The sequence below is a fragment of the Salmo salar genome, chromosome 11 (genome assembly GCF_965601325.2).
Source record: "Salmo salar chromosome 11, fSalSal1, whole genome shotgun sequence".
NCBI classification, from domain to species: domain Eukaryota; kingdom Metazoa; phylum Chordata; class Actinopteri; order Salmoniformes; family Salmonidae; genus Salmo; species Salmo salar.
Window position 1 is genome coordinate 4882701 of NC_138301.1, and position 15417 is coordinate 4898117.

At 40.3% G+C, this 15417-nt stretch overlaps 1 protein-coding gene across 2 annotated transcripts in view; it reads left to right on the top strand.

The window, feature by feature from the left end:
• The window catches only part of fam184aa (family with sequence similarity 184 member Aa), an 85519-nt gene that overhangs the window by 746 nt on the left and 69356 nt on the right, over nucleotides 1-15417 (top strand). For both annotated transcript variants that reach the window (XM_014126183.3, XM_014126184.3), the window contains exons 2-5: nucleotides 3702-4556; nucleotides 5277-5412; nucleotides 8365-8546; nucleotides 12369-12554. In XM_014126183.3, coding sequence (XP_013981658.1) covers nucleotides 3702-4556; nucleotides 5277-5412; nucleotides 8365-8546; nucleotides 12369-12554 — 1359 coding nt within the window. The remainder of the gene's footprint in view (nucleotides 1-3701; nucleotides 4557-5276; nucleotides 5413-8364; nucleotides 8547-12368; nucleotides 12555-15417) is intronic.

Sequence of the window (15417 nt, forward strand, 5' to 3'; positions counted from 1 at the left end):
TAGTCATTCAATGTCAGCTACAGAAGGCCATAAAAAACATTTAACTGACAGTATATTACTTTTGAATTGAGATTTTCTGTTACTAGCCTTCAAAGTATTTACACTTTTCAAAATGTGTTGTGTTATAGCCTGAATTTAAAATTGATTAAATGGAGATTTTGTGTAACTGATCTACACACTACCCCATAATGTCAAAGGGAAAATTTGTTTATAGACTAGAAAAAACATTAATTAAACATGAAAAGCTAAAATTACTTGAGTCCTTCCTAACTTAGTTGCTGGAAAGGGAGGAAACCTCTCAGGGATTTCACCATGAGACCAATATTGATTTTAAAACAGTTGCAGAGTTAAATGGGTGTGATAGGAGAAAACTGAGTAGTTTAACAACATTTCGGGCATACACAACACATCACTGAGTACCACTCTTCATATTTTCAAGCATAGTGGTGGCTGCATCATGTTATGAGTATGCTTGTTTCCCCCACTTTGACATTAGAGTATTGTGTCGATTGTTGACAAAAAATGACAGTGAAATAAAGTTTAATCACACTTTGTATAACAAAATATGTAAAAAAAAAAAGTTGAGGGGTGTAAATACTTTCTGAAGACACTGTAAAGATTTTCACATAGTACAGACCGATATGGAATTCCATCATATATACAGAACTTTTGAGTCTAATACCTACTTGAAGTACTGTAAAAACAGGAGAATATTTGGTGTAAATATTGGTCATTATTGGTATCTTCATTGTAATGAAAATTGTGAATTATGCAGTCATTTTTTGTATTATCAAAAGTAAAATACCCTGAAATGTTTTACTGCAGCATACTGTAAATTATGGTGTATTATTGGAACATTTTGTGGCTGGGAAAATGCTTGCTGTATTTTGAATGGTACTGTAATTCAACCCCACAGAATACAGTACCTTACTGTATTTTTTTGGAGCACCACTAGTGGGTGCATGGTATTGTTGTTTCTGGCTCATAAAAATATTTTAGGGTGTGCCTTGTAAGAGGCTATATTTGTTACACCTGTGAGTGAGAATGCTATACCAATTTAACTGCTATGTGATTATAGTTCTCCATCAATTTAAATTGTGTAGGGGACAGATTGGAGTGGCAGCAAGACTTAAACCTTAAATGGTTTAGCATTTTGCCATGTCCTTTTGGTCTGTTTTGCCCAGTAGTTGCTGCTTGTTTGGAAGCGTTTGTTAAGGCCTCTAGAAGTGCAAGTGATAACAAACATTACAGAATATTTTTATAACACTTTACCTAGCAGCCAACCAAACTGCTTGCACCAATCCCTTTTAATTTCCGGACTATTAAGCGCACCTGAATATAAGCCGCACCCACTGAATTACATTTTTTAATTATTTTTTTAAACATAAATAAGCCGCACATGTCTATAAGCCGCAGGTGCCTACCGGTACATTGAAACAAATTAACTTTACACAGGCTTTAACGAAACATGGCTTGTAACAAAAATAAATAGGCTTTAACGAAACATGGCTTGTAATAAAAAATGATTAGTCAGCTTTAGTTGTCTTTTTGCACTGAGTCAATTCCTCACGCTGCTGTTTCCAACGCCTTATCATCGACTCATTAAGACCAAGCTCCCGTGCAGCAGCTCTATTTCCTTTTCCAACAGCCAGATCAATCGCCTTCAGCTTGAAAGCTGCATCATATGCATTTCTCCGTGTCTTTTTTAAACCAAAAAGTTGTTTGACCTTAACCCGTTCGGCAATTTCATTGGGCTAATGAAAGCTTCATGCCGCCAAAAAACTGAGCACATCACAGAATGTGTTTTTTTTTTGGAAAAAAAAATGGAAAGCTGGAAAAATCCATATATTAGCTGCGTCATTGTTTAAGCTGCGAGGTTCAAAGCGTGGTAAAAAAGTTGCGACTTATAGTCCGGAATTTACGGCACAGTAAAATACTATGAAATATAAACCCCTCCCCTCAACAAATTTCATTCATTTATTCATTCATTTTTTTCATTCCTTCATTCCGAAAGCATTAACTTTTTTTTACAGTATAATACAGTACATTTTACAGTATTGTACTGGCTGTCATTACACAGTACTTGTTTTGATACTGTATTTATATTACAGTAAGTGTACTGTAATATGAAATACAGACTTGCTGCCTGTAAACTACTGTCAAATTCCTGGTAACCCCTTTACAGTGTTTTTTGATGCAGCACCCACCAACAAGCTGCTTGCTTGGCTAGTGGGAATGTCCTGAGCCAGCGTAGAAAGGATTAAGAGGTGTATCCTCCTCCGCACATCCTCATACCCATATGTCATGACTGACTTTGGCAAGTTGACACCAGCTATCACGGCTGTTTTCTGTTTCATTGTTAAAATAATGTTGTGTAGCCTTTATGACTAAGCATTCAACTAAAGCAAACATTTATGTAACAATATATAATTTCATGTCCTCAATCTTTACTGATCAAATTCTCTAAATGCATCATGAGGACAATTGTTCTGATGCTATACAACTAGTGCCGGTGGGTATACGTTATATGACATTCTGTGGTTGTATAGAGGAAGGGCATTGCCATATTCATTAGTTCACAACAAACCATTTTGGAACAGAAAACGTTTTGAAACAAGAACAAGTTCATGTAGTCCCTCCCATTTTCCGTACATTTTCTTTTGTTTGGTGTTGTAAATACCACCCTGGTGACGGTAATCAGTACAGATAATTATATCCCTTACTGTTCTGCAGAAAGAATACAAATGACGCCATCTGAAAAATCATGCTTCCTTGTTAGTACTGACCATTGAGATATTACATAATAGAGAAGTTGGGTTTGGTTATTGTGGAAACCCTCCACTCCAACTGCTTTAGCTGCTGAAACAGGGGAATAATCTTTTCCTAGTCTTTCCATATTTGGCTTGTATTCAAAAACTTGACACTAGTTTTACCAGACACACTACATAAACTAAAGTATTTGGACACCTGCTCATTAGTGAGGTTGGGTACTGATCTTGGTGAGGTTGGGTTCCTCAACCCAATCAAACACCATTGGGATGAATTGGAATGTCGACTGAGAGCCAGGCCTAATCACCCAACATCAGCGCCCGACCTCACTAATGCTCTTGTGGCTGAAGCAAGTCCCCACAGCAATGTTCCAACATCTAGTGGAAAGCCTTCCCAGAAAATTGGAGGCTGGTATAGCAGCAAAGGGGTGACCAACTGCCTATTAATGCCCATGATTCTGGAATGAGATGTTCGACGATCAGGTGTCTAAATACTTTTGGTTATGTAGTGTATGTCTGGTAAAACTATTGTCAAGTTTAAGTTGTGCATCTGAGGAATGTTGCACACACCAGCAACATCTTAGACGAGGTAAACAGGCAGAGACGAGGGTGTGTTCATTGTTGTAAATCAAATTTTATTGGTCACATGCAGATGTTATTGCGAGTGTAGCGAAATGCTTGTGCTTCTAGTTCCAACAGTGCAGCAATATCTAACATGTAATCTAACAATTCCAATTCCACCAGAACTACCTAATGTATCTAAAGCTTTTGCTTTTAATGAACAATTTCCTAATTTGTTAGTTATGCGTCATCTATTTACTAACTGATTAGATATTCATTATAATATTTTTGACGCTGTGAGGATCCTTAACTATATCCTCACTAATCCTGTCAATCCTCATCATTTTCCTCTTCCTTGTCTTTTTGCTCTAGGTTATCTATGCCCTCAACACGAAAAACGACGAGCATGAGGACGAGATGGAGTCACTGCGGGAGGCCCACGAGGACGAAGTGCAGCACATTGTGACAGAGACGCATGACAAGATCATGCAGTATAAGAGCAAGATGGTCGACGAGGTTGACCTGAAGCGCCATCTGCAATCGTTGGAGGAGTCGGTGGAGCTGCACGAGCACATGAAGCGGCAGGCACTGGCTGAGTTTGAAATGTACCGTCAGCGCATGGAGGACTCGCAGCTGTGTACTGAGGCGCAACACACGCAGCGCGTGGTCTCCATGTCACGAGAGGTGGAGGAGATGCGCCGCGACTTTGAGGAGAAGCTGCGCTCCTTTGGCCAGGCGCAGGCCCAGTTCGAGCAGGACAAGCGGAGGGCAATTGACGAACTACGCGCCACCCACCGGCAAGAGGTCCAGGAGCTGCTCCACAGCCAGCAGAACCAGAGCGCCAACTCCACCGTGGATCAGGAGAAGCTGGCTGAGCTGCACAGGGCTGAGGTGGAGGCCCTCATGGAGCGAGTGGAGGAGCTGACCAAGGGCAAAGTACATCTGGTGGAGGAATACGAAGCCAAGCTCACCAAGGCTCAGGGCTACTACGAACGCGAACTGGAAGCCATGAGGCGCACACAGCAGCTGACCGCCGAGAAACTGCTGGCCTGGAAGAGGACGGAGGTGGAGCTGAGGAAGGAGTTCCAGGTGCAGGAGGGAGTGCTGCAGAGGACACTGGGAAAGCTCCGGGCTGAGCTGCAGAGGGCGCAGGAGGAGGCGAGAGAAAGCAGGGACAAGACCAACAGGCTGCAGGCTTCCCTCACCAATGCAGAGGGCACCATTAAGGTAAAATTCTCATGCATATTCATGTGTGCCTTTTGTGTCTGCAACCCTGTTTGTGTATGTTTCCGGTATGTTTCATTGTACATGTTTATAAATGCCTACACGTAGAAGCGGCAGGATTTGCAGGCAGAGACAAATAAATGGATTATCAATATTTATTTCCAGACAATGTAATAAACTATAGCCAAATCATATATAAGAGGTTAATTTCCTTGGAATGAACTAAACTGCCCTGTGCTTCTCCACCCATGCATATAGCGTACTCTATTTAATTGAGACCACGCATATAGGCACACTTGATCTCGCATGCCCGACTAGGAGAGGAGAGTAGGGTACTGAACTTCAAGCATCGAATAATGAGTTTAGATCGGTCTGACCACCAGCTCCTGCCTGCAGCATGAAAAATGCAGATTGTGCCGCAATGATGACTGTCTGGGCCTGCGGGATCCGCGGGAATGCAGCTCTATCTGGAGTCCGGAGTACTGATGGTTCTCTTTTATCCCTGGTAGTTTGTTGATTGATTCATGTCACTGATTGGCCAGATCTTCAATTTACCAGCTGTGAAATAATCACTGATTTATATGGGAAGGATGAAAATCAGCAATACTTTTGACCTGAAAGTCGAGATTTGAAAAAAGGGGCTACAAACTAAACTACAGTACTAAAAATCTAAACTACAGTTTTAATGCGTTCTTGTTGCTGTTCCTTGACCTGATATCTCAGAACTTGCACAAGCAGCTGGAGGAAGCCATCCAAGATGGGGAGATCTGGGTGATGCAGCTGAAGGACACGGAGTATGAGCTGGAGGGGAGCCGAGATCGAGTGCAGCAGCAGGCTACTGAGATCCTCCACAAAGCCAGTGAGATATTAAACCTCCATTTAGCTTGAGAGTTTGGATAGAGAATACTAATCTCTGGTATTTTGAATTGTTTTAAATATGTTCAATATGTATTAGTAATTGGCGGGATGCTGCCTGTAGGTTTGTAACTACGTTTTCCTGGTATATGGGGTGAGAGTGAAATATAAGGTTGTCTGGCCAGATAAGAGAACATGTTCTTTTTTGATGAAAGAGGGGTAGGCCTATTAAAGAAAAAACACACAGTTTTTTTTTGTGTGCTTATTGTTTTCCATATTCGCACAGGACTAATTATTACCCCCAAAATGTCTGTTATTCCAGAAGACGATTTGTACGGGATTCATTTTTTCCAAACTGCCCCTTTTGTAATTCTATATTTTTTTCAATAAATTGCCTGGAGATTTTTTTATTCCAGGCGTGAAGATATTTGAACATGTCCTGGCGATAAGTCTACACTGATAACTCAAGCTTGGCTCCCAAGTTTCTAAACCATACAAAACCATCTTTGTCTATTTGAATTGAGAAAGTGTGATCATAATCATTATTTCAGCGATCCGAGGTAGACATCCTAATTGCCCCCCAGCCTGCAGATGTGAGCTAAACAGAGCACTTGCACTTCAAATCAAATTGTATTTGTCACATGCGCCAAATACAACCTTACCGTGAAATGCTTATTTACAAGCCCTTAACCAACAGTGCAGTTCAAGAAGAGTTAAGAAAATATTTACCAATAAACTAAAGTCATTTTTAAAATAAAAAGTAACACAATAAAATAACAATAATGAGGCTATGTATAGGGGGTACTGGTACTGAGTCAATGTGCGGGGGTACAGGATAGTCGAGGTAATTTCTACATGTAGGTAGGGGTAAAGTGACTATGCATAGATAATAAACAGCGAGTAGCAGCAGTGTAAAAACAAAAAGAGGGGGGGGGATCAATGTAAATAGTCTGGGTGGCCATTTTATTAGTTGTTCAGCAGTCTTATGACTTGGGGATAGAAGCTGTTAAGGAGCCTTTTGGATCTAGACTTGGCGCTCCGGTACCATTTGCCGTGCGGTAGCAGAGAGAACAGTATATAACTTGGGTCACTGGAGATGTGTTTTTAGGCTATGGATGAGAACTTGAACTTGTTATTTAAGTTTAGCACAGTTGGAATGCTGCTTTGCAATCTATTAACAGCAAGTGTTGCATTAGTCCATAGAGCTCTGAGACAGGATTGTGTGGAGGCACAGATTCTGGGGAAGGGTAGCAAAAAATGTCTGCGGTATTGAAGGTCCCCAAGAACACAGTGGCCTCCATCATTCTTAAATGGAAGAAGTTTGGAACCAGCAAGACTCTTTCTTGAGCTGGCCACCCGGCCAAACTGAGCAATCGGGGGAGAAGGGCCTTGGTCAGGGAGGTGACCAAGAACCCGATGGAGCTCTATCAGAGTGACCAGAGTTCCTCTGTGGAGATGGTTGTCCATCTGGAAGGTTCTCCCATCTCTGCAGCACTCCACCAATCAGGTTTTTATGGTAGAGTGGCCAGACGGAAGCCGCCACTCAGTAAAAGGCACATGACAGCCCGCTTGGAGTTTGCCAAAAGGCACCTAAAGCACTGTCAGACCATGTGAAACAAGAATGTCTGGTCTGATGAAACCAAGTTTGAACTTTTAGGCCTGAATGCCAAGCGTCACGTCTGGAGGAAACCTGGAACCATCCCTACGGTGAAGCATGGTGGTGGCAGCATCATGCTGTGGGGATGTTTTTCAGGGACTGGGAGACTAGTCAGGATCGAGGGAAAGATGAACGGAGCAAAGTACAGAGAGATCCTTGATGAAATCCTGCTCCAGAGTGCTCAGGACCTCAGACTGGGGCAATGGTTCACCTTCCAACAGGACAACAACCCTAAGCACACAGCCAAGACAATGCAGGAGTGGCTTTGGGACAAGTCTCTAAATATCCTTGAATGGCCCAACCAGAGCCCGGACTTGAACCCGATCGAACATCTTTTGAGAGACTCGAAAATAGCTTTGCAGCGACGCTCGCCATCCAACCTGATAGAGCTTCAGAGGATCTGCAGAGAAGAATGGGAGAAACCCAAAAAGTACTGAGTAAACGGTCTGAATACTTATGTAAATGTGCTTTTTTTTCAGTTTGCAAAAAATCTAAAAGCCTGTTTTTGCTTTGTCTTAATGGGGTATTGTGTGGAGATTGATGAGGGGGAAAAAACGATTTAATCAATTTTAGAGGACCTTTTATCAGAGGACCTTGGAGTTGTTTTTTTCGTTTAGAATTATGACTCTCCTGCTATCTAAAAATGACCGACATGGCAGATTCAGATGGGATTTAAATTACGGATGTGGTGATTTGTGCTGGTGTACATAATTACCTAAGCCCATCTCCCCCATTAAACTCATCTCCTGCGAATAGGGCTAAGCTTGTCTGGTCAGATAAGAGAACGTATCTTTTAAAAAAAAAATTTTACCAAAGAGAATTAGGCCTATGTATGTATGTTTTTTTTTTTTTTAAAAGAGAGATAAAAAAATTTTTTTTATTGAAGTAGGGCTATGTGCTTTTACCTTTTTGAGAAAAAATTGTTTTGCAGATTAATGAGGGTTATTCGAGGCTAGTTTGATCATCCTTTTATATTCTCCCTCAGTGCCAAGTGTTCCTCATTTTGTACTTCCCTTTGCAGTTATATGAATAACTCATGCAATAAAAGCAGTAAGATATTGTTGGAAAAAATTCATTATTTTATTTTACTTTTAAGCTAACTTAGCACTTTACAGTGAGATTTTAACCACAAGGGCACTTCATGGACTTTTGAGTGCTGGCTGAGTGTTCATCCCACTTGAATATTCTGACAGAACAGATGTTCAGTGTCTGATATGAAAGCATTGCCCATTTAAATTGCCTTTCTGCCATTGCCCTTCACACCCTCACCATCTGCTTGTTTTGCATGTGTGCCTCCAGGTCAGATAGGCTCGCTACAGGCCACCCATATGAGCCACGAGGCCACTATCAGGGACCTGGACTTGGAGCAGAGCCGCCTGAGGGAGAAGATCCTCAGGCTGGAGGAGGAGAGGGAGAGGGTGCTCAACCAGAGCCAGGCCACTGACGAGCAGCACAAACATCAGGTCCTCTCCCTGGAGCAGGTATTCAACTTCTCTCAGTTTGTAAGATGTGCTGAATATTATCTTTAGCTTCTCCTAGTGTCTCAGTGTTTAGTAGATCCGGACACTGGGAAAACAGTGGGAAGTTTCGCAGATAGCAAGCATTTGTTTGGCCAACATATTTGGCAAAAAACATTATGTACAGTACCAGTCAAAACTTGAAAAGTTCTTGATATTTAGCGGATTGACTGATCTTCATGTTTTAAAGTAATGATGAACTGTTTCTCTTTGCTTATTTGAGCGGTTCTTGTCATAATATGGACTTGGTCTTTTACCAAATAGGGCTATCTTCTGTATACTACCCTTACCTTGTCACAACACAATTGATTGGCTGAAACACATTAAGAAGGAAAGAAATTCCACAAATTAACTTTTAACCTGTTGAGGACAGACGTTCCGCTAGAGGAACCCCGTTCCGCCTGCGGAACCCCTAGCCAACAGCCAATGGCATCGCACGGCGCGAAATACAAAACCAACTAAAATATCACAATTCAATTTTCTCAAACAATCAACTATTTTACACCATTTTAAAGATAAGACTCTCGTTAATCTAACCACATTGTCCGATTTCAAAAAGGCTTTACAGCGAAAGCAAAACATTAGATTATGTCAGGAGAGTACCCAGCCCAAATAATTATCACAAAGCCATTTTCAAAGCAAGCATATATGTCACAAAAACCCAAACCACAGCTAAATGCAGCACTAACCTTTGATGATCTTCATCAGATGACACTCCTAGGACATGATGTTATACAATACATGCATGTTTTGTTCAATCAAGTTCATATTTATATCAAAAAACAGCTTTTTACATTAGCATGTGACGTTCAGAACTAGCATACCCACCGCAAACTTCCGGTGAATTTACTAAATTACTCATGATAAACGTTCACAAAATACATAACAATTATTTTAAGAATTATAGATACAGAACTCCTTTATGCAATCGCGGTGTCAGATTTTAAAATAGCTTTTCGGCGAAGCACATTTTGCAATATTCTGAGTACATAGCTCGGCCATCACGGCTAGCTATTTTGACACCCACCAAGTTTGGGACAACCTAAACTCAGAATTACTATTAGAAAAATTGGATTACCTTTGCTGTTCTTCGTCAGAATGCACTCCCAGGACTTCTACTTCAACAACAAATGTTGTTTTGGTTCCAAATAATCAATAGTTATATTCAAATAGCTCCGTTTTGTTCGTGCGTTCAGGTCACTATCCGAAGGGTGACGCGCGAGCGCATTTCGTGACAAAAAAATGTCAAAATATTCCATTACCGTACTTAGAAGCATGTCAAACGCTGTTTAAAATCAATTTTTATGCTATTTTTCTCGTAAAATAGCGATAATATTCCAACCGGGCAACGTTGTATTCATTCAAAGGCTGAAAGAAAAAAATGGAGTAGTCTCGTGACCGCGCATCTCCAGTGTCACTGTCCCCAGGCTGACCACTCACAAATTCTGCTGCTGTTCTTCGCCCAGAGACAGCAGACACCCCATTCCACTTTCTGGTGGCTTTAGAGAGCCAATGGAAGCCTTAGAAAATGTCACGTTACAGCACAGATGCTGTATTTTTGATAGAGATGCAACAGAAGGACAACAAATTGTCAGACAGGGCACTTCCTGTATGGAATCTTCTCAGGTTTTGGCCTGCCATATGAGTTCTGTTATACTCACAGACACCATTCAAACAGTTTTAGAAACTTTGGAGTGTTTTCTATCCAAATCTACTTATTTATAATATGCATATTCTAGTTTCTGGGCAGGAGTAGTATCCAGATTAAATCAGGTACGTTTTTTATCCGGCCTTGAAAATACTGCCCCCTTTCCCAAAGAAGTTAACAAGGCACACCTGTTAATTGAAATGCATTCCAGGGGACTAACTCATGAAGCTGGTTGAGGGAATGCCAAGAGTGTGCAAAGCTGTCATCAAGGCAAAGGTTGGCTACTTTGAAGAATCTCAAATATAAAATATATTTTGTTTTGTTTAACACTTTTTTTTTAGTTACTACATGATTCCAAATGTGTTATTTCATAGTTTTGATGTCTTCACTATTATTCTACAATGTAGAAAATAATAAAAATAAAGAAATACCCTTGAATGAGTTTTTGTGTCCAACATTTTGACTGGTACTGTATATTGATTGGCATGGCATTGGAAAAGGTTGTTAGCTGCCCATATTTATACAACTGTGCAATTCTGTTTTCGATGATGCCAATGTTTTCAGAACGTATGCATGCTTTCTAGGTTAGCTGTTCTCTCAGGCAGGTACCCGCCAGGGAGCTGGTACAAAACAGAAGAGTTCTGTATCTCAACCCTTCTCTTATTATGTAATACGCATTGTAGATATTGATGCTGTGCCAAATACACTGAAACATCTCAAGCTTCACAGTAGATCCAAACAACGGGGGAAGTTTAGTGAAGAAGCTTAGCCCTTCTATTTTATGTTTAAAACCCCATAGAGTCGATTTCCGCGGCCCCGTGGAAATCTAATTAACATAATACACTTTTTTCAGTTTAAGCTAGAGATAACAATTGCCGCACTTACGCATCTGTGTTTAAAGGTGACAGAGCTAGAGCAGTGTTAGTCAGACCATCAGACATCCTGAATATCGGTCTTCTCACAAAATCGTTTGTCGTGTCCGAACGGTTTGGCCTATTATGACCCCTATATGGAAAGATGAGACTCTCACAAACACGATCATGTTCTCTGTTTTGATGTACGACCACCACAAGCGTCTTGGTACTTGTCTGAAGTTGGTACAGCCGATCTGCCAACTTCTGTCTGTAGTGTCCGAACAGTTTGGGCTACACACTAATATGGAAAGGTGAGACTCGTCCCCCCGGTACCAGTTGAAAGAAATGAATGGACGTAACGTATACTGTGTATGGAGACTGTTTACTGCCAAAAACTAAGCAGTTAAATACTGTACATTCAATACAAATAAATGTTTCCTGATCTTTCTTATATCTCTGATATTGGACAGACTCTTCAGAAAAAACGTCCTTTAGATTGTTTGGGGGACGATCAGTTATACTATGTAGTGAATCTGTTATTCAATGCGTTTGTATGGGCTTATGACCAAATGTAATTTGTTTTTGATATTTTTTTTTGACTTCAAGGGATCTTAAAATGTAAAACCAAATAGTTAAATGATCCTTGGTATAACCTTAACCTTCCATATAGCTTAGTATATTTGCAAATGTATGTGGACACCCCTTCAAATTAGTGGATTCAGCTATTTCGGCTACACCACACCCGTTGCTGACAGGTGTATAAAATCGAGCACACAGCCATGCCAACTTCATAGACAAACACTGGTAGTAGAAAGGCCTTACTGAAGAGCTCAGTGACTTTCAACGTGGCAACAAGTCAGTTTGTTGAATTTCTGCCCTTCTAGAGCTTCCCGGTCAACTGTAAGTGCAAGGAGAAACAATGGCTCAGCCGCGAAGTGGTAGGCCACACAAGCTTACAGAAGGGGACTGCCTAGTGCAGGTGTCCAGACTTTTGGTCATGTAGTATACATAGTTTATCATTTCTTTAGTGGATTTTAAAACATTAACATTGATTTTAAGAAGCATTGGGTTCCATTAGTAACACTGCAGAAACTGCTGTGCTAAGATGAAAGTAGCCCATCTGCTCTCTAAGGTGAGGGTACATTCATCTATTAGATTTCAGCTGTGGTTTGTTTCATTACAGCCATCACATGTAAATGTTTAATGTATCTATGGCCCTTCGGATCTGCCAGGGTGTGAAATAAATCTTGGCTATTCCCCCCCCCCCCCCCCCCCCCCCCAAAGTCCCTTCGTGAGGAGAGGCAGGGCTATGAGAAGGAGCTAGCGAGGCTGAGGGGCAAATACGAAGAGGAGGGTGTGAGATTCAAAGAGGCCCAGGCACAGGCACTAGAGGAGCTGTCGGAGAAACACAGGGCAACGCAGGAGAGTGCACAGAACGCTGCAGAGAAGGAGAATAATCTATTGATGGCTGTGAGTATAGTGCACACACACTGCCCTACACACTGTTGTATACACACTATTTAATATACTCTATTTATGCTACACTCTGTACACACACACACACGCACACACACACACACAACCACACTCAAGCCCAGTATTTATTCATGTATTCATATACAATGAACTTGGTAGACACCCACAAGCCTACATACAGTGCCTTCAGAAAGTATTCACAAACCTTGACTTTTTCCACATTTTGTTGTTAGTCTGAATTTAAAATTGATTAAATGTTGTCTTTTTTTTGTCACTGGCCAATACCCCATAATGTCAAAGTGAAATTATGTTTAAAAAATGTACAGCTGTAATCGCTGACAAAGGTACTTCTACAAAGTATTGACTCGGGTGTGAATACTTATTTAAATTAGATATTTCTGTATTTTATTTTCTATACATTTGCAAAATTGTCTAAATACATGTTTTCACATTTGTTATTGTGTGTGGATGGGTGAGAATAATTTTTTCATCAATTTTGAATTTAGGCTATAACAACAAAATGTGGAATAAATCAAGAGGTATGAATACCTTCTGAAGGCAATGTACATGCTATAATCCAACTAACTTTTTATTCCTTGTGCTTAATTGTATATCATATATTTAGAATTAGACACAGATGGGAATCATAGCTTGTCTCTACGTTTACTTCGTCGTGTGGGGATTGGAATTTGTCATCCTTTTTATAAGACGTCTGTTATTTTCATGAATACAAAAGATTTTTAAGCAGCACATGAACAGTAAGCCAATGTTACAATTCAGTGTCCAATTGAGCTCAACTTGTCATGTTCAAGAAAAATATACACTACCGTTCAAAGTTTGGGGTCATTTAGATATGTCCTTGTTTTTTAAAGAAAAGTTTAAAAAAATTGTCCATTAAAATAACATAAAATTGTTCAGAAATACACTGTAGACATTGTTAATGTTGTAAATGACTATTGTAGCTCGAAACGGCAGATAAAAAAAAAAAAAAAATGGAATATCTACATAGGCGTACAGAGGCCCATTATCAGCAACCATCACTCCTGTGTTCCAATTGCACGTTGTTAGCTAATCCAAGTTTGTCATTTTAAAAGGCTAATTGATCTTTAGAAAACCCTTTTGCAATTATGTTAGCACAGCTGAAAACTGTTGTCCTGATTAAAGAAGCAATACAACTGGCCTTCTTTAGACTAGTTGAGTATCTGGAGCATCAGCTTTTGTGGGTTTGATTACAGGCTCAAAATGGCCAGAAACAAAAACCTTTCTTCTGAAACTCGGCAGTCTATTCTTGTTCTGAGAAATGAAGGCTATTCCATGCCAGAAATAGCCAAGAAACTGAAGATCTCGTACAACGCTGTGTACTACTCCTTTCGCATTACAGCGCAAACTGGCTCTAACCAGAATGGAAAGAGTGGAAGGCCCCAGTGCACAACTGAGCAAGAGGACAAGTACATTAGTGTCCAGTTTGAGAAACAGACGCCTCACAAGTCCTCAACTGGCAGCTTCATTAAATAGTACCCGCAAAACACCAGATGGGCAAAATAATAGACACTGGACAGAGGAAGATTGGAAAAAAGTGTTATGGACACACAAATCAAAGTTTGAGGTGTTTGGATCACAAAGAAGAACATTCGTGAGACGCAGAAAAAATGAAAAGATGCTGGAGGAGTGCTTGACGCCATCTGTCAAGCATGGTGGAGGCAATGTGATGGTCTGGAGGTATTTTGGTGGTGGTAAAGTGGGAGATTTGTACAGGGTAAAAGGGATCTTGAAGAAGGAAGGCTATCACTTCATTTTGCTGTGGACGGTGCTAAATTGGAGCCAATTTCCTCCTACAGCAGGACAATGACCCTAACCACCGCTCCAAACTATGCAATAACTATTTAGGGAAGAAGCAGTCAGCTGGTATTCTGTCTATAATGGAGTGGCCATCGTAGTCACCGGATCTCAACCCTATTCAGCAGCTTGACTGTATGGTACAGAAGAAGTGTCCATCAAGCCAATCTAACTTGTGGGACGTGCTTCAGAAAGCATGGGGTGAAATGTCTTCAGATTACCTCAACAAATTGACTAACTAGAATGTCAAAGGTCGGCAAGGCTGTAATTGCTGCAAATGGAGGATTCTTTGATTGAAAGCCAAGTTTGAAGGACACAATTATTTTAATTAAAAATCATTATTTATAACCTTGTCAACATTTTGTCTATATTTACTATTCATTTTGCAGCTCCATTTCATGTATGTTTTCATGGAAAACAAGGACATTTCTAAGTGACCCCAAACTTTTGAATGGTAGTGTATATCTAAGAAATTAATAGCAAAGCTCCTCTCACTGAATACATTGTTTTCAATTAGGTTGACGTGAAGCCTTGATTCAACCCAGTGCTCAATAAAGTAGTCCTCACTGAGGATTTTATTTCTTCCCCGATAAAAGCATACTTAATATAAAAGATGACTAGACACGAGGCTCACTGCGTTATGTAAAGCCATCGATCACATCTCTATTGTTCACCAAAGCTCTGTCCCTCAAGTTAAGCACAGAAATGTCAATGAGTTTTATTTAAACAGCAGTCTCTGTGCGTGATTGAGTTATATAATCTATCATTTTTATTAAATGAAAATGTAGTCTAATAAAGTTATTTTATATATATATATATATATATATATATATATATATTTAAAATTGCACATATATTCTTGAATTATTTTACATTCATCAGCCTTATGATTTCCGGTGCTCTTGATAGGTCGTTATTGCATTGGGGGCGGGAATAGAAAACCTAGACAAAGAAAGTTGCAGCTGTTCGTTATCAATGTGAGATCAGCTAAATCACAGGTTTGTTCTTGTGGGTTTTGCAT